Source organism: Vidua chalybeata, chromosome Z (assembly GCF_026979565.1).
Source record: "Vidua chalybeata isolate OUT-0048 chromosome Z, bVidCha1 merged haplotype, whole genome shotgun sequence".
Classification (NCBI taxonomy): Eukaryota; Metazoa; Chordata; class Aves; order Passeriformes; family Viduidae; genus Vidua; species Vidua chalybeata.
This window is the reverse complement of record NC_071570.1, coordinates 51,629,274-51,655,939: the sequence shown is the minus strand read 5'-3', so window position 1 is coordinate 51,655,939 and position 26,666 is coordinate 51,629,274. Positions and strand designations below refer to the sequence as shown.

Below are 26,666 nucleotides of genomic sequence, written 5' to 3'. Positions count from 1 at the left end.
CTCCTGAAGATGCCAACAGAGTTTCATATAGTCCAATACCAGGTGTCCTTCTCAGTGATCCTCTCTGAAGTTCTGCTTCCTAGTCCCTCATTAACTCTAGTATCCCTTCTGCTCTCAGTCTGTTAGGTCATCCTGTTGAATAAGAAAATTAGAAAAGAGATATTACACCCCTTTGACCTTGTGAATGTATTAGCTCAGGCTTTATTTACAGGTGTTTCTCCCAGCAGTGGCACTGAAAATAAAAAAAAAAAAAAAAAAAAAAGCAAAAACTCATCTTAAGGAATAATACATAGAAATGGCCCACCAGCTACCAGAGCAGAAAGTAGCTTCCATTGTTACTTCTTGATGTGGTTTTGATAGGAAATGCTCAGCCAGCAGCCACCATGACCTCAAAATCAGCTGGTTGGACATTCCAGCCTGTGAGGTGCTCCCACAGGAAAAGAGACAGTATAGTGTTGCTGTTTAGTGGTATCATAAACCCTGTGGGCATGGTAGGTTTTGTGCTGTGAAAGGGAAAAATGAGGTGTGCATTGTGTGAGGAAGTAAGATCCATTAAAAGAGGAGAATGAAAAATGAGCAGAGAAATTATAGTGGATACAAATTGAAACAAGAATTTGTACTCCTACTTCCACTTTATCTCCATTGTCTGGGGCATAGAAAGAAGAATTAAGAAGAAAGTCTGGTGTGTTTCCCTACAGCCAATTCCTAGCGACATCTACTATCTTGCAGAAAATCTTCATATAGAAATGCAAGACATTGCATGCTGTTGCTAAACAGGGTAAAGTTCACTACAGCTGCTCTTGTCTTTGGCTGCTCTGGGATTTCTCTGAAAAACAGCTCTTAACATTAGCTGATGTTTTCGCTTTGACTAAAGTGGCAGTGAACTTACTATTGCTGGATAGCTGTCTGTCAGTGAAATCAGGCAGCCCTCTGAGTCACTGTGTAATTTAGGACACAGTTTAGGAAAGGTCATTCCTGAGCCAGTATTTCCTGTAAAGAGAGAACCATCACTACAAGTGGAGTAATTTCTAGATGAGCATGATTCTGTGAGCATTGCTGGTGCTGGCTTTCTTTAAAGACTTACCTTTCAGGGCTAATCTATTTTGAAGAGTTTAGCCCATTCCAGTTCAACTGGTTAACAAACAATCTAGAGTAAGTGAAACCGAGAGTCAAAGCATTTCTACCATAATGTGAACTAGACTGGATAAAGCTAATTGGGAGGAGATGAAAAGGAAGGACTTTGAGTGACATAGCACAACTTAATCCTGCTTATTCTGTTCCCTTACCCTCCAGTCTGTCCCTGATCCTAGGTACAAGTACAAAAACATGCCTGTAGTTGCAATATTTCTGGTTTAAATTTGTGGAGTTTAACTAAGCAGTTTACTACTTGTTCATGTTTCTGTGTAGCTAGCATAGCTACAACTTTTAATTCCAAGTATGTGCTGCATGACAGTGATAGGAGTGTCACACTACAGTCTTTCTTCAGCTTCTGTGAGAAGTAAATGCAGCAGTAATGATAGATTTTTCAGGGATGCCTAACAGAGGTAGAAAGTTAAATATTTCCAAATTATGGGAGTTTTTTTAACTATACAGAAAAGATGTATATCATTCTGAGTGAAAGAAAGTCTCAGAAGTCTGTGAATCGCTGTGAGGGACATAGGCATAGCTGACTTTCGCACATGAGATCCCAATGTAAAGTCCAACCAAATTTTTTTAAATCAAAATTATTAATTAGTTTCACATTTTTTTTTCTATGCTTAAAAATTCCTTTCTCTTTTTCTAAATTTCATATTGGAAGGTATAGTACAATTACTGGTTTTGTAATCTTAGGAGAATAAACCTTTCAGTTATCACTAGCTGAGAGATATCCTCTAGTACAACCATTTCCTTTATCCGAATGCTATCTAGAAATTGTGAAACTCTCTGCTTTATTTTAGAGCTTTATGATGTATTAAATATTTTACATTATTATCTTATTGAGTTTGCATTTGTTTACATTTTTATTTAAAAGGTGCATATCCTTATCAAATGTGGATGTGAAAGCATATGCTTTGTCCACAGTATTTCAGTTTTAACTTTTCTGCTTTATTTTAATGTTGTCTAAAGAATTAAAAGATTTTTTAAAAGTGTCTTATGAGTTTAAAATCTTCTAAATAGAAATGAGTGATGAGTGACCAACGGCAAGCTTGCTGAATTGACAGCTTTAACCACTGACAAGTCCTTGGGTAGTATTCAAGTTCTGCTGAAGACAGCAGAGACTCTTGCTGACTTCAGGAGTCCTAGAGCCTTGTGTTTTTCTATAAAAGAGGTAAAGCCTGAAGAGTGTCTGCATCACCCTACCTCAGTTTTATTGTTACTTCCTGATCCTCTCCTTCAACAGAGCATCTCCAGAGTGAGAATTATTTTCTACAGACTGTTGAGTCTGTCATATCTTTCCTGCAACTTCAAGCAATAGTCCTTATTATTGTCAGTTTGTCTGATGACTGTGATGATATGACTGACTTTGGAAGATAGAAGTAAAGTAGTGAACATTACAGACACAAACAGAAGTGTCCTCAGTCTACTGACAAGTACTTTAAGATTAATCTCAGGCATTTTGACAGATGTAGTCAACGACAATGGCCATATTTCGGATGAAGTAAAGCGTTTACCAGCCTATAAAACTGAATGATCACCAGCACATTACTCATCTGTGAGATGCTTTAAATCCACTAGTCAGCTAATCTAGCAAGCATTCTTTTCTAAAATGGCACTATATACTAGAAATATGTGATGTGATCTTCCTTTTCTTGATGATTTTATCCATGCCAGAAAATGGGAAAGCAATTGCAATAATAGACCTGAAGAAGTGAAGGTGATATATACTTTATAGATCACTTCACAGAGTGGCCATTCATTTTCTACAGTCATGCAAGATAATACAGAGGATACTAAGACTCTATTCATGATGTGGTGATTTTATTGGAAAGATTGTGCATTCTGATTATTGTTTATTGCAGCTCCATCTACCTGGCAGTGAGAATGCAGGCAGGAACATTAAAATAAAAATCACACAGCACAAAAACTGACTTATGAAAGTCTTTTATTAGATTGATAAACCTTCACTATATTGTTTCAACTTGAATATTGAGGAACAGACTGAATAATCACAATATTTTAAAAAATCACGACAAGTAAAGCCAAAAATTCATTAATGTATTTCCAAGTGTAAAACTTCCTAGATTTTATTCAAACCATGGGCATTGGAAAAAGACTGTGTCTTGCCACCAAGAAGTTATTCTTTATCCTCTAGATTAGGTAGCAAATATATTTTACTTAGCTTGTTATTGGTGGAGGGGGGGAGAATCCCAATTCCAAGGTTTTTTTTTTTTTTTTGCAAACAGAAAAGTTATCTGCTTCCTTGTACAGCTAATTAGTCAAATGAAATAAATTAATTTGTTTAAATAAAAGAGAAGTGAAATCAGGCGTCCTTTGCAAACAATGCAGGGGCATAAAATGAGTGTTGAGCCTGACTGTGCAGTCAAAGGATGCTGTGTCTTTTTAAGATCAATGTCTGATTAGTATGAGATTTCCCCAGCTTGTAGAACATCTCTCCCACCTACTCAGACCCCTAAAAATTACTAATAGCCCTTCCATCTGAATTGACCTCAAAAGTAGAAATCTTTGGTTTCTGTAAGAGTGTCTTTCTGGGGCTGTCCTTTCAAACCTGTAAAAAGACAAGGCTATGAAAGATTGTTCTGCTTATACTCCAGTTGTGCACCATCTGCTTTTCAGATAATGAGCACTTTGTCCTCCTAATTCCTCTCCCAATTCTTCCCTACTACAGTATAAAACATTGCATTTTACAATTTTATACATTCTAAATTGGAATTCAAAGATAAAATATTTTGCAATAAAATGTTCTCTCCAAATAAAATATGGGGAAATTGCCTTTCCTCCTAATGTAAATTTGGTTTTAAATTTAAACACACTTTCAAATGTAGAGATATAAAACAACCAGAGTTTGAAATGTGACAGAGTGGGTGTTTAGAATTTCTTTGTGTGGGAACCCTAATGACTGAAATCTTCCAAAGAACACCCATGAGTCTACATGATGTTATTTAACGTCCCACAGCATAGTAACCACAGTCCTCTGGTTCACACAGGGAAACAACCTACCCCACCTTTTTATTTGTACACCATCTTTCCACTGCAATATATCTTAAACACATATGCAATCCTTTTTGGAACTAAATTCCAAAGACTGGATTCAACAGTTTTAATACAGCACTAAGTTTGACCTGGAAGCTTCACATGAAATGTTTAGTGTTACACCTCCACACAATTTGACTTGGATTTCAACAGCAACAAAATAAGTACTTCTTACCAAGAATGCCAAATATGAAGCTAATATAGGAGCATCCTTATGTTCATGACAGTGCACAATTGCTGATTATTACTGCATTTCATACTAAAATACAATGGTGTGAAAATAAGTGTTTTGATGAGATCTAAAATCAGATTCCCACTACATGGTAATTTTTTTTCCTGTAGTTCTTGTATCATACCTTCAGGCAGGAAAACACTGTCCCTACTTGAGAAGCCATCTGGGTAAGCTACCAAAGATACAATACACACATGGAACAGTGCACTAAACATACACCAGAATTCATCACAGTTAACCTGACAAAGTAATGGAATACTTTGTGTGATGCCTTTTAGTCTCTTGCTTTTATGAAGACCTCTTCTGTTCTACTCTCACTAGAACATGTACAGAACCAGATTCTCAAAGTGTTTAACCTTTTTTTTCACTACCTGAGGAGTGAAAAGGACAGTTTAAGGTGAAAAAAATGCTAGAAATGCATCTTTCAGAATTGACTAAAGATTCAGGGCGTTTATCAACGGTTTGGGGAAATGCTGAATGGAGAGCACTGGAAAAATTCAGATTTCAGTTTCCAGGAATTCACAGAAGCCATACTGAAACACAGACAAGGAGTATCTTAACTCTGTTGGAAGAACTGTGTGTTCTTAAAAAGCCACAACAGAGTTGTTCTTAGAAGTTTTTTTCTCCTAAAGAACTGAAGGAATTTTAAATTGCAGCAATAGACTTGAGCAGAAAAGCTGGGTAAGGTGTTGGAAAAACACCTCTGAGGAGATCTCAAATTACTATGTTGCTATGATTGTGCATTCTGTTACCTGCCGTGGCAGACAAATGTATAGCATATATACACACACCCATCCAGGGTGCAGCTTGTAAGTATAAACATATTAAGCATAAACATTTCCGTGTATCTAACAAGAGGCTAATCCATGCAACTGTTCTGAACACAAAACACACAAAGATTTAAAAACTAATGAAAGCTGAATCTCCAAGTCTGGTAAAGACAATAGAGGGTCTGGAATTTTAGCACCGATAGGACTGCTAAATTAAAGGCAATGCTTACCTATGAAAGTTTGCCAGGGTGCATGAAAAGTGACTTCTCAATCCACTCTCTCTGTGGTTTATAGACATAAAGGAGTCCATATCACCAGAGAAGTAACAAACCCTCCGACAAGTCCCCCTGTAGGGATTGTATGTTCAGACTGGCTGCAGAGTGGAAACGGGCTCAGCATGAGCTGCTTTGCAGCTGATGCCCCATGCCATGTGTCAAGACAACACCTCTAGCCCATATATTAGGAAACTCCTCCACAAGTTTTAATACAATTTATGTTTGAAGCATCAACAGAAACCTTTCAGGACTCAAAAGTTTCCTATGCCATGACTTAACTGACAACACGCTGAGAGTCAAGGTCTTGTGTGCTGATTTTGCTCTGCAAGTAAATAGGTTAGTCCCAGCACATACATGAAAATCAGGTTGGCAGTGCTTGGTGGCCTGACAGTAACCCACCTCTAACCCATGGCAAAATCCCAAGCTTCTGCTGCAAGAATTGACAATGTAACTGAATGTCTCAACATAACAGCTTATATGTCAAATTCCACCATCTTGGCCAAACACAGGAGCTCACTCTGCAAAGTCTGGTACGTAGCAGCAGATATGGTGAGAGGGGGGTCACAGTAGCTGTTACTCCAGTAATTACAACATAATAAATAGTTACTGGAGTCAGGACTGCAGAGAGTTTGGATCAGAGGGGGAGGAATTGCCTCTGCAAGAGTATGACATTTCTACAGAATGCAGATCAAGACTAGAGTACAGTCCAGAGGGACACATACTCTGAGCACACTCACCTCTTGCTTATTCAGTTCCAGGCCAAAAGGACCAGCTATTGTTTTGCACTCAGGAGGACAAAGTGCACACTGATTAAAATTTCAAATTGTCTTGTAAAGACTCTGCAGTGATCAGCTTGTGTGACTGTAACAATGCTACTTATGACAACAGAAATTTAAACAAAGCAATACAAAATTGCCTTTTATTGATCTGCATATCACATTGTCTCTTAAAAGAAGATAAACTACACTGTAGCACTGTGATAAATACTATTCCAAAAATAAAGTTTATATATCTTAGGAAACTTCTCTAAATGTCCAAATTGCTGTTTTCCATTAAATGCTTTATACATCCTGCCACTTTAGGACTAAGCAATATGTGGTTCACAAGACATTTATCTCCCTAGATATTTATCCCCCAAAGTGAGCTCCCCTACAACTTCATGCATTGTTTGGAAGAGACCATTGAGGAAAGAAGTGGGATTCTGACCCGAAGGCTTTTTAATGTAGCAAGAACAGAAAAAAAACTTTCATCTCTGGTCACAGCTTGGAATCACACCCCAAGCTGTGGTATCCTGAAGCCAAATTCAGACGAGAAGCTGCCTCTGAAAAGCAAAGTGATTATTCCTGCTTGTTCTAAGATCAGCACTGGTACCATACATTCTAGTGTCCACATGAGCTGAATGAAAATAAAGTCCCAGGTGCTCTCTGATATGGGCATGTTATCTGCATTAAAAATTTGAAAATGCTGTCATGATATCTGTGATCAAATATGCATTAAGATTTCTACTGGCAAAACTATAAAAAGGTCACTTTATTAAAAAAATATCTCAAACGAACAGAACTATGAAACCCCCAAAACAACAAAACCAATGAAAAACCAAACTTTAATACCTAACCCCCCCAACAAACAAAACTTCTAAACCCCTTTCATTTAAAAAAATTTAAAATTTTTAATTTTAATGGCCAAATCCATCAATTTCCATTTCATTCTCTATTAAACTAGCAGGGAACAAAAAAAAAAAAAAAAAAAAAAAAAAAAAAAAAAAAAAAAAAAAAAAAAAAAAAATCTCAGAGTCAGTACTAATTTATTTCTCTAATTTCAAATTCTCACACTTTCAATAGAAAAATCTAGAGGATTATGGTATATTAGCCTAAAAATATTGCTTAAAGTTGTTTTTTATTGTGAAAGCTGAATGAATGATGACATTGCCTGTAAATATCAAATTTTAAATACATTTTTATACCTCTTTCTATATTATGAGAAGTTTTCACTCCCATTAAACTTTGCTTGAATACAAGCATTCTCTTGTTTTTACACTAAAAATGGAATAAAGCACATGACTCAGATCTGCATGTCTGTAAATCAAGTTATATATTTACTATTTCATTTGTCTTGTCTTGAAAAAGCCCATGTAACTTTTGACAGAGAACATCTAATCCTAGACAAAATGGAAAAACTTGACTTCTTTCTATATATATATTTGCAGAACTGTACAAATCTAGGTTCCCAGTGGGCTGGTGCCTTGCTCTCTTATGCAAGGCAAGGGATTACTCACAACTCTGTCAAAGGCAGCAGGCAGGACCCTGTAGCCTGTTTTCTCGTGGTGGGTCTGATCTCCAGGGGATGCTGAGCACCCCCAACGAGAACCTCACCTGCTCTGCATAGAAGCAGAAAGCAAAAGACCCTGTTCATCATCATTATTTTAGCTGTTGGCTTCACAGGTCATGAAATAAGACTTCCTGGTGCCATTAAACACTTGCTCTGCACATTGCAGAATCAAGTCCTGCAGTGACTAAGCCTAAGCAGGAGGCTAGCTGCTGACAACTGAGTGCTTTTATGAAGTTGAACATGTCAGGAAGAGAGTCTGTTTTTGTGGAATTCCTTTGCTCTTTGGATAAAACCTAGGCTGCACAGAGTGCAGGTGTTCATTTATTGCCACAGTACTGTTGCTGCATGCCTGAGCAGCACAGCTGCCTGTAACCACCTATTCAGAGTTTTTGCCTGACTTCAACTAGCTAGTATTTTTTTAATTTATCCTAGTAGTATCCAGATGTCCCATCAAAGCCTGGACAAAGGATTAACATCTTACTTGCTCTGAAAGACATCAAGCTAGCCAGAAAATTGCTTCCTTCTTCTGGAAACATGTTCAGAGATTGGTTATCTGTTATGATTTGACGTTTCTTAACAAACAAATAAATACACACATATGTATAAAATTTACATTAATTCTCCAAACAATTCCATGGGTGTGGAAAGCCTCATTTGAGTGCAAAATTCCCTTTAATTTTCTACCCAACATCTCAGGTTGCTACAAATGGAAGGCTGTTTTTCTTATTTCCTACTCTGGTAACTCAATACATTTCTGTATTACAACTTAGGGTTGACAAAAACCATCTAAGTAGGAGCAGCTATTGAGACTTTCATCACACAGGAACTTTTTGGCGTTCTGGGAGTTTGCTTATGGGAACTGGGGCTTTGTGAGATGCTAGCAAACTACTCTATGCTTTAGCAACTGTTACCCTAAGACCTGAACACTTAGAGTAGCTGCTTAGCATGCACATTGTCTTACACCATATCTCTGTTCCCTACACCGTAGAGGTCAGGTAAGATGTTTATGCACAGCATGGAACATGCAATTTAGTGTTGCACAGAACAGCCAGGAGTTGAATTTCAGTATGTAAACTACAGGCTCTGAATTTGAATGAAGTTACTCACTTCACATTTTCTTGCTATGTATCCATAAGCTGTGAAAAAACCATCTGTCAGCCAGGTCCTCTGTTCCCTTCTCCCAGCAAAGCATGGCTTTGAGACCCCTGAGTGGACTGTCACCATGCATCCCCCATATAGAAATATCTGGCATTTTAGAAAAGGCACAAAAATGGCATTTTCAGAAGAGTCAGATCCCACTCAGAACATAACTCACAGAAGTCTATTCCTGAAGCAATTTTTGAGGTACTGAAATATATTTTAAAGACCTGAGTTCACTGACATCTGCTCCTAGTCTGCAAGAACTGTGTCGTGTTCGTGTTGCATTCTCCTTGTCAAGTATGCCTCTAAAATCCAAAAGTGTTAGAAACATTCCAGTGAACTCTAGACCAGCAGAAAATTAAGCTAACACATCTATGTTCCTGCTATTGATGATGGGTTAGCCTTTGAAAACTCTCCTGAGCCTATATGGTTCCTAGGAGACTTTCAGAAGAGTCCATGGGGTCAGGACATCTATTTCTTGATGCAAAGGAAAACAAAATCCAGCCAGGACAAAGGGAGACAAATGATTTCTACACTTCCTGACATCAGGCAGCTATTGGAGTTCATGCTGACATATCTCAATCCCTCCCAAAATGAAGTGACAGTATTTCAAAAACTTATTCAGCCAGAGAGCACCACATTCTTTCCTACGGACAGCTCCAGAGTTTCATTCAGCTCTTGATCTCAGCTGACAGCCACTGCTGCCCTTCTGCCAGAGTGCTTACAGGCTTGGGTACAACAGGCAGCAGGAAAACAAAAGGGAGGGAAAGGGAGAAAATAAAATTAAAACAAAATTTATTTTTTTCCAAAAATTAAAAATTGAATTCTTTAACCTTTAAACATGCTTGTTTACTTACAGAAAGCATACTTCAGGCACAAAAGGTTTGAGTATCAGTCACATACCACTTTAAATTGAAATAGTATCAGGATTGTCCCATGCAGTCAGCTATATTATCCCCTATCAAGAAGTTGAAGTTGCAGTTTTTGTATACATACATATATATAAAGTATGCATCTTTCAGACAGTGGTTTCCTGGTCTGAATTGACTCCAGTGGGGTTTATGTAACAACAGTACCTGTCATAAGGGCTGTTATCCTTGTAAGAGCAGACAATGATACTGTCTTTAGGAACCACAAAAATGTTGTCCTCAATGTCAGGGCAAGGAGTGCTGTCCCTGCTGGGAGAAGAGCTCTTCTTCTCCAAGGCACTGTATGTGGAGCCATCTCCCACGAACACATTCTCTGGTATCTCTGGGTAACAGCTTTCCAGGTATTTCAGCATCTCCTCCTGCTCCACCTTTTTGGTGAGGCTCTTGCACTCTGCGGTGGCAGCGGCGGTGGTGCTGGTGCTGCAAATGAACACGGTGTCCTCTCCCCTCAGCCCTCTCCTGTCCTTGCGGTAAGCTTTCCTGGTCAGCTCGTCACAACTTCCCTTGCCAGACTCCAGGTCCGAGGGGGTCCTTAGCAGCTCTATGACATCCCGGTCCTTGACTTCCTTACACCACGGCCGCATGTTCTCGGGACATTTGGTGCAGCCGTCGGTCTTTCTGGTGAGGGCAATGGCGGCAATGCCCGGCAGGCAGATGGCCGGCCCGATAGCCAGCAGCGGGATGTCTCCCAGGGTCTCTCCCTTGATGCCAGACACGGTGAACATGAAGCCGAACACCAGAAAGACGCTGACCAGAGCCACCACAAGCCCCGTCCGGGGGTTGATGTCATCGGGTCTCAGGGTCCGCGCCATCCAGCTGGTGCGCACGGGGACACTTCCCTCCAACGGAGCGCCCCTCGGGGCAGGGGACAGACGCTCCCCGGCAAGATTCCGAAGTTTCCCAGGCAGCGAGGCACGGAGCACCTCGACAGCCGGCGCCGCTCGGCTTCCCCTCGGTGGAGCCGCAGACGGAGGGCGGGCCGGGGCCGGGGCCGGGGCCGGGAGCTGTCCTGCCTCCTGCCTCCTCCCTCGCTCCCTCCCTCCCTCGCTCCCCGGAGCCGGTCGGAGCGGCTCCCCCGCCTGTAGCTCCGCCGCACCCTCCCACGCTGGCGGCGGGAACAGGGGGCTCAAGCCCTGCCGAAAGCCGGGGGTAGAGAGACCGGGCGGCTTCCAGCAGCAGCGGCCGGGGAGACAACTGCTGCGAGGGTTCACCTGCCCGGTCTCCGCCCCCTCCTCTTCCTCGTCCTCACCTGGACCCACCGGAGCCCCGCACAGCCGTGAGTACGCGCACCGCCCGGCGCGGGATGCTGCAGGACCGGCGCGGGGACTCGGCGGGGTTGCCCCTACCTGATGGCTACCGCTGCTTGGCCGGCTGCTGCCGCCACCCCGGGCAGCCTTTCCCTCTTGGGCGAAGGGGAGAGGACCGCCGACGGGCATCCTTCCTCGGGAAGCCGGCATGTGCATCCTCCGTACGGGCCCCTGCACCTCAAGCCTCTTCTTCGGTGAGGACGGGGCTTGTGAAGTAAATTGTCCCTGGGCAGACAGCAGTCCTGCCCCAAGTCTTCTTCCGAATTAGGCACCTGTGGAGAGCAAGGCTTCAGGAGATGCTCTGCGGCAGCTGGACTTCATACTGAAGGTGGCCCTTAGGGATAAAGCTTCTCCTGATGTTATTCCTTCCCCAAGAATGAACATAGATGTTGGGGTTCCCTTGGTATCCATGGCCTGCCGACTGTGATGGTGACGTTCTGGCCCTGTGATTTGATGCATTTCGGTGATGGTAATTTGAAGTAAGCACCACCAGCTGAATGAGCATAGAAAAGGATCTCAAACAGGTGGGAATCTGGAAATGCAGCAGCATCTTTAGGCAGGTTGCCAGTGATATAAAAGACTAAATGCTTTCACCTGGGGCAGAGATACTGTGAGACAAAAAGGAATGATACCAGAAAGCTTCCAAGAAAGTTAAGGTAGCACAAAAGGATACTCTGAACTAAAATTTTGAAACCAAGATTTCTTTAAGTATTCCCATTAACATGATTAATTTTCCTCATACTACACATTTGGAAAGCTCAGAGGAGCCAGTTTAGAAAACACTCAGATGTTTCTCAGGTCATGAAAAGCATGGGTTTTATTTACCCTTCCTACAGTACAACATCAACAGAGCACCGCTGTGTTGTAGATGTCCAACTTGCCTTGCAGAAAGCAAGTCCAAGAATATAATTTTGTAAGTGGGAACAATTCCTGCCTTACAGGACACTTTGTAAATGGGGTGTCAAGTTATAGTATTTGCTGTTACGTTTGAAAGATGAGTAAATGGGAGTAGAAGTACACAGTGGGGAGAGATTTTAAGTCAGTGGCAATGGCCTGGATTTGAGATTAAAAGTTTGTAATGAACCACAATCATTATTTCAACTTGTCCTCCAGAACATTGTCCAGTAAAATTCACACTGAACCTCTCACTTGTTGCACAGTGGGCTGAAACAGGAATGTTTTGGTCTCTGTTAGAAATACTTTTCTTGATTGAAAGATTTAAAAATCAAAACCTTCCAGCCAGCACAAGTTAACTTCTACTTTTGCCACTGTGCAGGATTTAGTAGTATGAGAAATGACAGTAGCATTCTCAGCTCCTGTTTTCCAGAGTGAAAATTTGCTGTTTCTTTCCATTTGCTGTTATTCAGAGACACAGCTTTTATGTTCTCATGTTGGAATGAATAATGCCTTTTTTTTAATCCATCAGCTAGATTCTGGATGAAAGGAAGTGACCACATAACTAAAATGTTGTAAAGTGTAAGTTATGACGTTATGAGTATGTTGGTAACTAATGCCAATGAAAGTCACTGTTCCTGCTCCCTGACCTTCCTTCAACTCCCCTAGTGCATTTGGATAGTTTTTCAAAAAATTGGAAATTGTTCTTTTGTTGAAAAACAAATTATGATGCCTGGGAAAAGCAATTACCTGAAGCTGTACTCATCAACAGTCCTTCAGAGATAGAAAAAGGACACAGAAATGTAAATATTAGTGTCATTTGTGGAGGGGAAAATTGCTGTAAGAGCTGAAGTACATGTCAGAACATCTAACAGGAGTAAAAACGGCCCTTCAAATTTAAGTGACAGGCTTACTGAGATGGAACAGGGAACATCTACTTTGGAACAGAAAGCTGTTAGTGGACCAAAAACCACAGAAAATGTCAGGACAAAGGTGGAACTAAATGTCTTCAATTTGTTCCTTTGTGAGTGATTTCAAGACAAGATTGTATGCTTCCAGCAGGAGGGGATAGAAAGGGAAAACAATCACCCAGTTCCAGGAAAGCATGCCACAATTGTTAAAATTGTCTTATCAAGCTAGAAATCAAGAGATCAGCAAGTGCCACTTAACACAACTGAGCAACAATGCAAATGATTGTATTTTCTATCCTGTTCATTACTAGAGAAGAAAAATTACTCCTTTGAGGTGAAGTATGTTTCTGTTCTGTTGCTGTACACAAAAATTAGGTACTCAACCATGTGTTTACCTCAGTTTTCAATGGCAACCTCTCTTCGCCCCTCTTGAGTGGGTCGGCAGCAGGATGGCGACTGAAGGAAAAAAGTGCTCTCTGCTGTAATAGATCAGGGTTGTGATCACCTGAAGAACCTGAATATATGTGTCTATGGGATCTGATGAGATGCTGTGCTGCTTTTGTCTGGGGTAGAGTTAATTTTCTTCACAGTACTGGTATGGAGCTATATTTTGTACTTGTGCTGAACACAGGGTTGATAATACAGAGATGTTTTTGTTATTGCTCAGCATAACCATGACCTTTTCTGCTGTTTGTACTGCCATGCTGGTGAGGGAGTTGGGAGTGCATGGGAGGTTGAGAGGAGACACAGCTGGGACAGGTGACCCCAACTGACCAAAGGGATTTCCAGACCATGGGACATCATGGTCAGTACATAAAGTGGGTCAAAGAAGAAGGAAAGGTGGGACATTTGGAGTGATGATGCTTGTCTGCCCAGGTCACTGTCAGGTGTGATGGGACCCTGCTCTCCTGGAGATGGCTGAACACCTGTGTGCCCATGGGAAGCGGTGAATGAATTCTGTGTTTTGATTTGCTTGCATGCATAGACTTTAGTGTTCCTACTAAACTGTCTACACCTCCACCTATGACATTTCTACCTTTTACTCTTCTGATTCTCTTTCGAATTCCAGTGGTAGAGGGGTGAGTGAGAGGCTGCTGGGGCTTGGCTGCTGGCTGGAGTTAAACTATGACAGATGCTTCCCTGAGTCCCAAGGGAATTAGATTACATAGTTGCCAAGCCAATTTCAACAGTACTTGAAAAGTCCTGGCAGTCAGGTGAAGTCCCAGGTGACTAGAAGAGCAGAAATATTGGACCCACCTTTAAAAAAGGTAGGAAAGAGAACTGTGAGAACTACTGACCTCTCAGTCTCCCTGGATTGACATTTTCTATTAAAAGCTACCCAGTAGTTCTCTAAATTAGAGAAGGATTTCTCTTGAATCCTTGGGTGGGCTGCTCAGTGTGTAAGGAATTGGTTGAACCAATACCCCATCATAGTCAGAGGGTAGTGGTCAACAGCTCAATCTTCACATGAAGATTGGTAATAGATGGTGTCCCTTAGGGATTGGCCTTGGGACAAGTACTGTTTAATGTCTTCCTCAGTGATGGAGAATCATTGGCAGGTTTGCAGCCAACCTGATTTGAATGCTTTGAGTGGTGCTGTTGACACCACTGAAGGTCAGGATGCCATCTAGAGGGACTTGGACAAGTTTGAGAAGTGAGCCCATGGGAATCTCATGAGGTTTAGCAGGAGTAAGTTCAAGGTGCCGCACCTGGGTTGGGGCAACCCCCAATATCAACACAAGCTCTGAACGGATGGAGAGCAGCCCTGTGAGAAGGACTGGGGGGTGCTGGTAGGTGAGAGGCTGGACATGACCCAGCCATGGGCACTCACAGCCCAGAAAGCCAAACGTGTCCTGGGCTGCATCCAAAGCAGTGTGGCCAGCAGGGGAGGGAGGGGATTCTGCCCCTCTGCTCTGCTCTGGTGAGAGCCCACCTGGAACCCTGCATCCAGCTCTGGGGTCCCAGCACAGGAAAGACATGGACCTGTTGGAGTGAGTAAAAAGTAGGGCCACTGAGATGATTAGAGGTATGGAACATCTTTCCTACAATGAAACGCTGAGAGAATTGTTGAACTTCCTGAGATTCCCATAGGCCCACTTCTCTATCTCACCCACATCCCTCTGCATGACATTTTGTCCTTCAGGAGTGTCAACCACACCACTTATCTTAGTGTCATCTGCAATTTTGCAGAGGGTGCATGCAATACCCTCAACTGTGTCATTAATGAGATATTAAATAACACTGGTCCCAATACCAGCCCCTGAGGGACATCTCCTGTCACTGATGTCCATTGGGACTTTGAGCTGTTGACCACTACCCTCTGGATGTGACAGTCCAACTAATTCCTAATCCATCTAAAAGTCCACTCATCAAATCCATCTCTCTCCAATGTAAAGAGCAGGATGCTGTAAGGGACTATGTTAAAGGCTTTACAGGAGATAAATGACATTCATAGTCCTTCCCTTGTCCACTGATGTAGTTACTCTATTCATTCTCTATTTCCAGTCACTGGGGATTTCTCCTGACTGCCATGGCTTTGCAAATATGGTAGAGAGTGATTTGGCAACTGCATTAGCCAATTCTCTCAGGATTTTCTGGGATGCATCTCAGTGGATCCCATAGACATATATGTTCTAGTTCCTCAGATAATCAGGATCCTCATCTCTTAAGAAAGGAAGCACTTCTTTCATCCAGTCCCCACCTTGCTGTCCATCCACTCAAGAGGTGTGGGAAGAGAGACTGACAATGAAAAAAGTTGCTGAATATCTCAGCCTTGTCTCATCTGTTGTTTCCAGTTTTCTAGTCGTGTCATCAGAGTACATTTTCTTTGACCTTTCTTAATAACCACAAAGCAACCAAAATAACTATTTGAATAAGCAGCTTTAGATGTATTACATTCCTTTTGGTTTTTTTATGTAGGTGTGAAGATAGAGATCAGAAAACGATGGACCAAGGTAGATGTGGTGGAAAGGATTCCAGTTGAATGACAGGTAATTTTTCCTGGTACTTCTTTATTAAACCTTTCTCTGAAACTGCTGTTTTGCAGATACGATTGTCTACTTCAGTCAATGGCTTTTTGCAAGAGCAAAGATTTCTCTGACCAGGCAATACTGCAAAATCCATGGAAAAGTGTGTGTGCCATAATTTTTAGTATCCTAAAATGAAAGGATCTGGCAGGAGTTTTGAATTAATACATTACAATTGACAGTTGGCTTACTTATAAGATCTCATACCATGCAAGACCTCCACAAGCCCTTAATAACATCATAGGTAAAATAGACTCTAGTTTTCACCTTCCAAGCTCTATGGCAATGCTAAAACTTGATACTGTTTTTGACTGTGGGATCATATAAGTCCAATCTGTAATTTGGATATGGAACATGGGACTTGTTTTGCTAGCAAGTTCTGTGTGGATTGGGATACTCAAGTTTCAAGCCTTTACACTAATGCACTTGTGCACATATTTGAGCCACCCCATTAGCTTAAGGAGACAGTCAGTCATTCTGCTGAGGTCACTGGCACTTCAAACTTGCTCAAGAGCTGCTTCAAAAAAGTTTTTCCTGTGTGCAGCAAGTACTCCTTGCTGAAAGTGGGTGCTGAATGCACAACATCTATCTCCAGGCCTTTTTGTACATTGTGTTTTCTTGGCAGCATATACAAAAGAAAATACTTGACAATTTTTTTTGTAATATGCAACCATGTGCTGTGATCCTCATATGCCTCTGCTGAAAGATTTTTTCCCCCTCTATTTGAAAATATTTGTTGTTTACCCAGCTTCACATACCATAATTACCTTATTTCTAGTTCTTATAGGGTTTTTGTAGCCAAAAACTTTTTTTCTGATACTTTTTCAATGCCTCTGGACCGACACTGTTGAGCAGTACGGGAACAGAGAACTCCAGATCAGAAGGCAAAGAAAATGAACTCTCTCCTTTATTTCAAATGCACTGCTCTATATATAGAGAACATCAAAAAGACTAATTTCATTGGTCTTAGAGTAAAAACATCCCACACCATTGGTGGGCAGTGAATGATGCACAGTGGCAGAACATATCTATAAAAAATGTGAATAATAAGAATTATTTACATTCTTTCTCAACTGCTTCCCAGGCTCTTTCCTGGTTGGAAACCTTTCTCTTTCTCTCTGACTGAGCTGAGAATATCCACATCTGGACTGCTCTCAAAAGTTCTCTGGGTCTTCATGTCCTCAAGCATAAGAAGTTCAACTGAGGGAGGATTTTTGGGCTCTGACTGTTCACTCAAGCCCCTGGGTCTTGCTCTTTGTAGACAATCATTTGTGCTTGACTGCTGCTTGCCAGCCAGTTGGCTGGGTGTGGAAGGATCCTGCTGATGAGAGCATCTGATCAATAAACAAGGGGCAAAAGAGAAATATCAGATGCCTGAAGGGCTTGTGTTTTGTCACTGAGCCATCACACCAGGAGTGGGATTCAGAAATCCTGGTTATGAGTCATGCATCTGTCTTGAGGTGACCTCAGGGACTTAGCAGGATTGCTGTGGAAGAGGTACAGGCTGCTGTATGAGTCACGGCATCAGGCAATAAATTAGCCAATATAATTCACTGGGAACTTTATCTATCTGCATCACTCTGCCTGATGTGCTCTTTCCCTTTGGGAAGCTTCTGATTAAATATACTTTATTTCTTCTATCAAAAATTGCTCACAAAAGATGCAATAAACTCAGGGGAGTCATCCACAAGTACTGCATGTTATGCACAATGATGAATAACAGGTAGCTTGCTTTGTCCCAGAGAACTTAGCAAACACTTCTTAAAGGGGTCTCTAATTGAGTTGCTTGTCTGTGGAAAAAGAGGAAGGGAAAATAGGTTGTCTTGACCTACCTCTGCAGAAGAAGCTAATAATTTGTGATATGCTGGAACACTTTTAAAGCAGTTTTAAGCATAATCATGACCATGTATTAGGGTACTTGCAATGACTAATTCTTTCTGTGAAAGAAAGACATCCTTCCTGTCTGTTTAGGAAAATTTAGTATAAAACTAAGGGAACTTATCAAAAGGCTATGCATGTTCCTTGCAGGCTCTGGAAGACTGGAACTTCCCAAGTCAATTAAACTTGAAGCAAATTGAAATGGGGATGGATATCATCCAAGTCTGTAGCTCATTTAAACAATGCAAATATGTATTTAAAAAAAAAATCATCTTATGCTGTGGATATGAAAGAAGAAATTAAATCTTTGTCACAGTAGTCCTGATTGCCTGACCCATGATTACTTCATACCACATCTGCACCTTTGCTAAGGTGTACCAGCTAATCCAGGAAAATATTTCCAGGCATATGAATGACAAGAAAATAATCAGAAGTAGTCAGCATGGATTCACAAAGGGGGAAGTCATGCTTGATCAACCTGATAGCTCACAGTGAAACAGCTGGCCTGCTGGATGAGGGGAGTGTGGGTACTATCTACTTGGACTTCAGGAAGGCCTTTGAACACAAGATCCTCCTAGACAGGCAGTTGTTGTATGGCTTAGGTGAGCAGACAGTGAGCTGTGCTGAAAGCTTCTTGAATGGGCAGACCCAAATGCTGATGATTGGTGGCACAACATCTAGCTGGATGCCGGTGACTAGCAGTGTATCCCAGGGGTCAACACTGGGTCCTTCAACAATCTTCATTAACAATCCGGGTGATGAGGCAGAGCGCACAATCAGGAATTTTTCAGAGAATATAAAATTAGGAGAAGCGGCTGATGTCAGAGAGACATGTTACCATCAAAGGGACATCAACAGCCTTGAGAAATGGGCTGAGAGGAGCCTAATGAAAATCAGCAAGGGGAAATGCCAAATCCTGCACCTGGGGAGAAAAAAAAATATATATGCTAGGTACTGCCCAGCTGGAAAGTAGCTTGTTAGAATAGAACCTGGGAGTCCTGGGGGACACCAAGCTGAGCATAAGACAGCAGTGTGCCTTTGTGGCAAAGAAGGAGAATGATGTCCCAGGCTGCATTAGAAGGAGAATTGCCAATCAGCTGGGAGGTGATCCAGCATCTTTATTCAGAGCTGGTAAGGATATCTCTAAAGTACTTTGTCTGGTTCTGTGCTCCTCGATACAGTAGAGCCATGAACATATTGCAGAGAATCCACGCTTCAATAGACCCTTCAATGGAAGGGTCATTAGGATGACTGAGGAACTGGAGCACCTTTGCTAGGAGGAAAGGCTGAGGGAGCTGGGCCTGTTCAGCCTGATGAGGAGAAGGCCCAGAGGGATCTATCTCATCGATGCCTATGAGTGCATGAAGGGATGTCACTAAGAAGACACCACAGAGCTGATTCCAGTGGCAGGACCAGAGGCAGTGGGCACAAACTGAAACAGGAGAGGTTCTCTCTGAACTTCAGGATACACTTTTTTGTTGTGAGGATGACCAAACACTAGGCGGGTTGCCCAGAGAGGTGGTGCAGTCTCCATTCTTGCAAATACTCAAAGTCATCTGGACACGGTCCTGGACAACCTGCTGTAGATGACCCTGCTTGATTAGAGGTTTCTTCCAACATGCGCCATTCTGTGATTCTTTTATGGCAGAGAAAATGATGGAAAAGTGTGAACATCTGTGCATGCACAGACTGAGCACTCTCTCATCACTGTGTTCAGGGGCACTGGAGATTTTTTACAGGAGATGGAGATACAAGAATGTCTCTTTGAAGGGGTGAAATCTGCATGGTACACCAGGAATTCTCTGGGGAAAAATATGCAATGGGGCACTAAGTGTGCACATAAGTCACAGGGCAGCTGTGTTCTTGAATAACATGAAACCCGCTTTCTTTTCAGGAGGCAGCCTGTCTAAAACCTGTCAAATGGTGATGGCTTCCCTGAACCATCTGCTCCAGCAGATCATCAGCCATCACATGGCTGCAGGCACCAGGAGCAGCTTGCTGAGGTTCCATGGTAGCCCCTCACTCTCAGGCATTTCCCTGGCAGCCCCTCTTCTTGCTGCCTTTGGGAAATACCTGTTACTTCACCCTCTACCACCCAGCAAGCTAAGTATGTGAGGGAGGTTTCTCAGCCAATGCCCTCCAACAGCTGTGGGGCCACAAGCACTCCTTGGGGGACATCTCATCTCACCTCAGCCCAGCCAGCTGCTGGTGGTGGCCACTGTGAAGAGCTTTCAGGGCCTCTCTAAAGACCAGAGGAGAGAGGTGAGTTATGAGATAGGTATCTGCCAGCTCTGCTGTCCCAGTGATCAATACCTAGCAATAAGCACTGCTGGGGATCAAACAAATCATGTATACACTGTGAAATTTTCTTTTTTTCATTTGGCTTTTGGGTACGCCAGAGACCAAGATCAGGGAGTGACAGAAGTCTGTCCAGGCTTCCTTCTGACATGATGAACATGCTGCTGGAAGACTGCCTTCAGAGGAAACAGTGTTTGGGTTTGTACCCAAAGGTACCCTCCATGAGGAGTTATGGGGAAGAAGATGCAGAAATGGTTTTTAGGAATATCTTGTTGTTTTCCTCCATGGATAATACAATGAATGGGTAGGAAGTGGTGGTAGTGGTAAGGCCTCTGTGATGGAATGGGAAAAAATTAGATGGTCTATTGTCCGAAGAAAAATGCATGTGCATCACCATGGCCCTTGCATGCCACCACGGTCTAAAAATTAAGAACTGACTTGATCAGACATCACTCATAAGAGTGGCTAAATGTGCACTTGATTAACCTTATTGCCCTACCAACTAATTAGGGAGCTTACGGGCACAGCTTCACAGATGGTAATATTTGCTTTCTATGGACTTGTCCCCTTTTCTCATAAGCTGCACCCAAAAGTATCCATTTGTCTAACTAAGCCATCGCAGATGGTGAGATGACAACAAGCATGAGTCAGTTGTGGTACTGTACTGTGTCAGGGAGCAGTATTTAAAGGAAGGGTTGTGTGCTCATGGTGGTGGGAGTGCAGCTCTGTGAATGCTTTATGTATAGAACAGATCCTCGTGTTTACTACATGAGGAGGTGTGTAACCACAAAGGTGTGAAGGGCAGTGATGGGGGAGGACTTTGCCAGCATTACACACATTTCAATGCAGTAGGGTATTCTTGTGTTTCAAAGGCATTTGATGCAGGGGTGTAATAAAGTTTTTCTTGCTGTATACTTGGAGTGCTTGCAACATTTAGAGTTGCTGAAAAACCTTTAATGCTAATATCAGAGGATATCAAATGGCTCTGATTGCAAGCATGGGTGTAAACACACTGCTTTTCACTCCCTTTCTGTAGAGCAGGTCTGTGCCTCTGAAGAAATGGGGAAGGATGCTGTAAAAAGTGCTACAAATGTTGCAGAGGAGGAGCAGAGCACGTGAAGGTCTCCAGCCATCCTGCAGGAGTGAGGGGCTGGTGCAAACCAAGCCCTGAGAACAGGCTCAGAAGTGCCAGACTTATTCTTCTACCCACCCTCACTTCCCCTGCACTCCACCTGGAGCAGAGACAATGCAGGCAATTTGAGGCAGCTCCACTTGAGCAGGGATGTTCCTTACCACATCCCAGAGACAGTAGGTTTAGAGGGTGCCAGAGAATATTTACCCAATGTGTTTACTATTGCTGGCCCTTCACAGCCCATCTCACCAGCCATGCCCTGGTTGAGGCCCCATCTCTACATCCAGTATCAGGCATCAGGTGCCCTCTGTCCTCTGAAAAGGGATCTCCAGCCAACAAAGAAGGCCACATGGCAGGTTCCTTTTTTGCTCTGCAGGTTGCGGTGAAATGCTGTCCAAAGCATAGGCAAAAATGTTTAAATCACTTCCACCAAAGAATACATTTTTCATTGGCATGGTGGTAGGAAAGACATGGTAATAGAAATTTTGTAACTTTTTGCTCCTTCCTGCAAAGTGTAAGTGGTTCCTCAGACTCTGATGGCATTTTGGGTCTCTTTAACTGGCCTGTTCCCAGAAGTCCTGGTACAGCAGGACAGCTGTCAGAGGTCTAGCCCCAAGGCCTGCAGGGGAGGACATTGCTGAAGCAGAAGCCAGTGTGCTTCCTGCTTCCCTGACTGCCGCACCACAAGCAGATGGGCACAACTCATACAGTGTAACCTTGACACAAGATAAAGACCCTTGCCTAAGCACATCCTTGGGGCTTCCAGTTGATTCCAAATGCACTTCTCCCATGACTAACTTTCATTTTCCATCCAGGAAGCAAAGTCCAGATGAAGCAATAGAATATGGGCATCAGAGACTCCTTGCCTAGACAAACAGTTTATCCCAGGCACAGTCACCTGGTTTGGACACCCCCTCAACCCATGGAAAACCACTATGGAAAGTGAGTACAGGCCAATTTGGAACCCTCCTCTGCTGCTGTCATAGTCTCTGAAAAGGATTAACCAATTGGAACCCTCCTCTGCTGCTGTCATAGTCTCTGAAAAGGATTAACCAGCCATTGGTGTGTTTTGAATCGTACCTTGTGCTTTGACAGGAAGCTGCCATGTGGCAGGATGAGAAATTAATTAGCCTCATGCTGCTGCAAGCATTTCCAGTCCCAGCTGACAAACAGGCTAATTAAGAACCTCCCTGTGGTGTCTATTTTAGATAACCATTAACTTTGATACAATTTAACAAGGGCTTTTCCAAGGCAACTCATTAGATTAATGTGTGGCAAACAGCAGGAACTTGAATAGACATTTTGAATTCCCTGCCACCAAAAGTCAATACAATTTTGCCAAAGAGAGGACTAATTTTACCAAGGCAAAACATACACTTCCTTCTGATATTTTGTATCATGTCATTTGTTTCTAGATGCCACCTTAACCTAAGTCCAGAAGTTTTGAAAACTGAAGATGACCTTGTAAGTGCTGGTTTTTAGGAGCCAGTTAATGCCCCTGTATGAGATTTGCCCATCAGAGTAATTTGTAGTGCTTGCAGACTGAGCACCAAGGGTGCTAAGTGCACCACATTATCAGTGCTGTCTGTTTCAGCATCTCAGTGGGGACTGAGGAGCCAAACCTCCTGCTATCCCAACAATCCCTGCATCCATGACTATGGAAAATGCTGATGCATGTACAACTCCAAGGCTTTCACAGGATCTCCCACAAAGCCTAATAGAATCAGAAAAGGGCCTTACATCCCTCAAATGGCAGGAATGTCCTTCCTTTCTACCTTAACTTTCAAATGTTAAGCTTGACCCTGCCTAACTGCACCAACACAGTTTGTCTTTAAGAACCTACAGGAGTGCCAGATGTAGCCTGGACCAAAATAGGGACATGGGTTGAAAGTGAACCCAGAAGCAACTTGTTTTTTTCCGCACAATCTGTCCTAATGGGAAAACATGTAGGAGGATTTTACCTTCTGTTTCTGTCTCTGCACTGCCTCATGCTCATGAATTACAGTTGTGAGGGTGAAATTTTTGACTCCAAATTAAGAGTGAGTGGATGACAAGCAAAGATGGCAGGTTGGACCTTATATAGCATAGGATTCCACAGCTTGGAAAGAAGAATGGGGCTCTGGGTGGGGAAAGAGAGCTAAGAACATGAGCTAAAAGGTCTTGCCAGGGAAATAGGGTGGTGCCAGAGCAGCAACTAAATACTCTGTGTGATTTTCAGCAGGATACAATTCTCCACATGACTGAGATTAGGTTTTTCATTGTCACTAGAATTAATTGTGAAGGTCTCTTTGAAATGAATATTTGCATATATATTTGCATAAATATATATTTAATATATTTTCTTTTTCCCTGGGGATACTAACCAGTTTCCTGTTTTCAAACACCATCAGAAACTTAGGTTAAAGCCTCAGAGATTAATTTTGCTTCCAAATTTGGTTGAAATTAGTTTGTAGATTTGGATACATAATTTCATTGGACAAATTGCTTGAACTGGGACTGCCTCCCTACAAGTCATCTGCTCAGAGCCACCTGCTCAGAGGCACACAGATCATCATTGTTTGTTGATGAAGAAGAGTATTTCCATGCTTTTCTTTCTAAAATGCTATCCCAAATTAAAATCTCTATATTGTTGTCTAGGATAACACATAGGAAGTGAAAACTCAAAACATTAGTGGGATTATCAGTTTGCACTTTCAGCACCTAATTGTTTGTAATTCTAGCTTCACTCTCCCTCACTCCCAGAAATTCTATGTGACCAGAATTTGGAACATTTCCCCCGTTTCATGGCAACAGAATTATGCTGTAGAGGTTCCACAAAGCCACACACATTATGATTTTTATCCCTTGTTGCAGGTTGGCTGTGTGCAAACACTTCCTTCCCAGTCCTGTCTGAGCAAGCAGCTACAGCAAATATCAAGAGTGAATTCATTTGCTGCAGCTATCTGCCCTCTGCCTCCTAATCCTTCAGGCTGTTGCTGCTTTAACCTGAGGCTGAATGCTGAGAGGCTGGTGACCCACTTCCCAACACTGAAGGCACCATGGAAAACAGGGTAGCTACAGTGCCCAGAAGCTCTGCTGAAGCTGAGTGCTGACAGCCAGAAGGCAGTAAGGACTGAATACAATCGCCTCTGAAATGCACACTGTGCACTTCCCCTAGCAGATGCTTCTGCCATAGCTGTGTGACAAAACGTGCTCTTGACTCACTCCTCACAGGTGAATACTGGCTCAGTGCTATCAGCTTGTATTTCTTCCTGCCAGAAGCCTCCAAGGGCCCTATTAAGCAGGGGGCCGCTAGAGAATATTTTTCTGAGGAGCAGCTTTACATAAGCAGCCTGTGTCACATTGATGAAATTTTTACTTCTATCCTTTTCTGGCTGGTCCTTTGGGCATTTCATGGTGCCTTCCTGAGGTCACTGGCACTGCTCTGCTGACTCCTACCTGGCATGCTACTCCCTTGGCTGAGCTCAGCCTGCCCAAAAAACAACTTTATCGACCAGGGTGCTCATGTCAACTGCTAGGTGCAACTAGATAAACTGCAGTTGTCATTCCTTTACAAACTATCAGATGGTCATTTTTTTGTACTCTTTTATTTACTATTAAATATCCATTTCCAAGAATATTGTGTGGTTTCTAAGAATACTATGTGTAAGATCCCCTAGGTTGTAAATTCACATGTCCTTTGTGCTTTGGTGTATTAATAGATGGGGTACTTGGGCATGTTGCAGTACATGAGAGTCTGTCTGGCTTCTGAAGCTGACTTGATATCTGCTGATAATTTTCCAAAGCAGAAATTCTTTATGGAAACACGAAACCACAGCAAGGTCTTGTGGATGAGCTACATCTGAACACCAAGTGACCAAAACCTACCATGATACATATTTCCTTGCAGAGGCTTGCTCAGCCCCAGCAGTAACACTGAACAGCACATTGTACCTGATTGTGCAGTTTTGATTTTCAGACTCTCACCAAATGTGTGTCATTGATTCCTGGGTACTCTCTTGCCCTGAGTCCCAGGCATTGCACTTGGTTCCTTCTATACTCCTAGCTCCCTTCAGGGGCATGGCTATCCTCAGGGATGACACAGTCTCCTGTTAAACACACTGGGAACAGCCCATGAGTCATGGAGTCCTTGGGCTTAAACTGTAGAGTATGATCCTGTGTCTCTAATCAGGGCATTGGTTTTCCTTTTGTGAAGTCCTGTCCTAAATCCCACCCTATTCTGCCAAGGGGAGCCACCAGCTGCCATGTTATCCCATGGCCTTTTTCAGGGTTGCTGTTTCCAGCAAATAAAGTTTCTAGTAGTGTTTTAGCATTCATTCAGACCCTGTGTCCCTGTCAGGATCTTTTCCACATTTCCTATTCAGGTGCTACCTGCAAAACATATAATCAGTCAGTGGGACAAAGACTGGATAAAACATTCTTCAGCAACATGTATTAGACAGATTCATCCCCTGTGATCAAAGGCCCTGTCCTTATCCTGTTAAATTTAATGGAAATTTTACTAATAACCTCAGAAGAATATTACTCTCCCTGATTAGTGGACAAGACCATTTAAGAAATTAAAAAAGAAATTAAAGAAGAAATTAAATCCCTTTGCCTACTCTTTGGGTGGGGGGGAACAAGGCATGTATTATGCTTCCTTTTTTGGATGATGTCTGTTCTCACAACTGGAAATCATCTGAGACAGGAGCTGGTGTACTGTCAGAGTAGTGTGCTGTAGCAATTTCTCTCATCATCATATATTTAGCCCTGAGTTTGGAAAATGGCTCCTTCTAGATGGGAGCTGAGCTAAGTTTATGTCCGTGGTTGCAGCTATGCATTTCTAGTCCCTGTTACCATTGGTGCTGCAGAACCCAGTGCTGAACTTCCACTACTTTTTATTCGTTCCTAGGAGATATGGTGGAAGGGTGTTGAGATAATTTCTCTGTCTTCCCCTGAAATTTTTATTTCTGGACCGTGTCTCAAATATACTTAGAGAAAACGAATGAAATTCAGCAGTATGACTGTGCTAGCAGTGCAAATGTTTTGTTGGTGGTAGCTATTTCCCCCACCATGTTAGCATTGAATTTGTTCTGGTATTCCTGAAATGCCTTTAAACACTTCATTTCTTGTTTAGAGTGAGCCAAAATGCTTGCTTGTGTGAAAGCTAGCCCTGGGAAGACAGTGCTAAGCCTCTTAGGAGAGCAAAGTTGTTCCTGTGTTTAGACTTATTCCAACACCCTCTGTGGCACTTGAGCTGATTACACATTTTATGCCTATCACTTTCTCATTTCCTTTGGCTATGATCCCTCTTTCTTTCTGCTGAAATGTTTGGAGGGCAGGCAATTCCATGGCTGCCTGCAGATGAAGCCAGAT

The 26,666-nt window shown here is 42.4% G+C and overlaps 1 protein-coding gene and 1 long non-coding RNA gene across 6 annotated transcripts; one reads left to right on the top strand and one right to left on the bottom strand.

The window, feature by feature from the left end:
- Positions 1-9,819: 9,819 nt before the first annotated feature.
- Positions 9,820-10,828, bottom strand: TMEM215 (transmembrane protein 215). Its single transcript, XM_053932169.1, has one exon. It carries the CDS (start codon positions 10,675-10,677, stop codon positions 9,955-9,957), a length of 723 nt encoding a protein of 240 aa, XP_053788144.1. The 5' UTR covers positions 10,678-10,828; the 3' UTR covers positions 9,820-9,954.
- Positions 10,829-19,791: 8,963 nt separating this feature from the next.
- On the top strand, positions 19,792-24,930 carry LOC128781831 (uncharacterized). Of its 5 annotated transcripts, none has more exons than XR_008428524.1 (5): positions 19,792-20,143; positions 20,281-20,391; positions 21,216-22,253; positions 22,727-22,775; positions 24,280-24,930. It is a non-coding gene; the product is annotated as an uncharacterized LOC128781831 (long non-coding RNA). The 5 variants fall into 5 exon arrangements; XR_008428522.1 differs by having other exon boundaries at positions 24,165-24,930; XR_008428525.1 differs by lacking the exons at positions 19,792-20,143; positions 20,281-20,391; positions 21,216-22,253 and having other exon boundaries at positions 22,410-22,775; positions 24,165-24,416; positions 24,525-24,930.
- Positions 24,931-26,666: the final 1,736 nt, after the last annotated feature.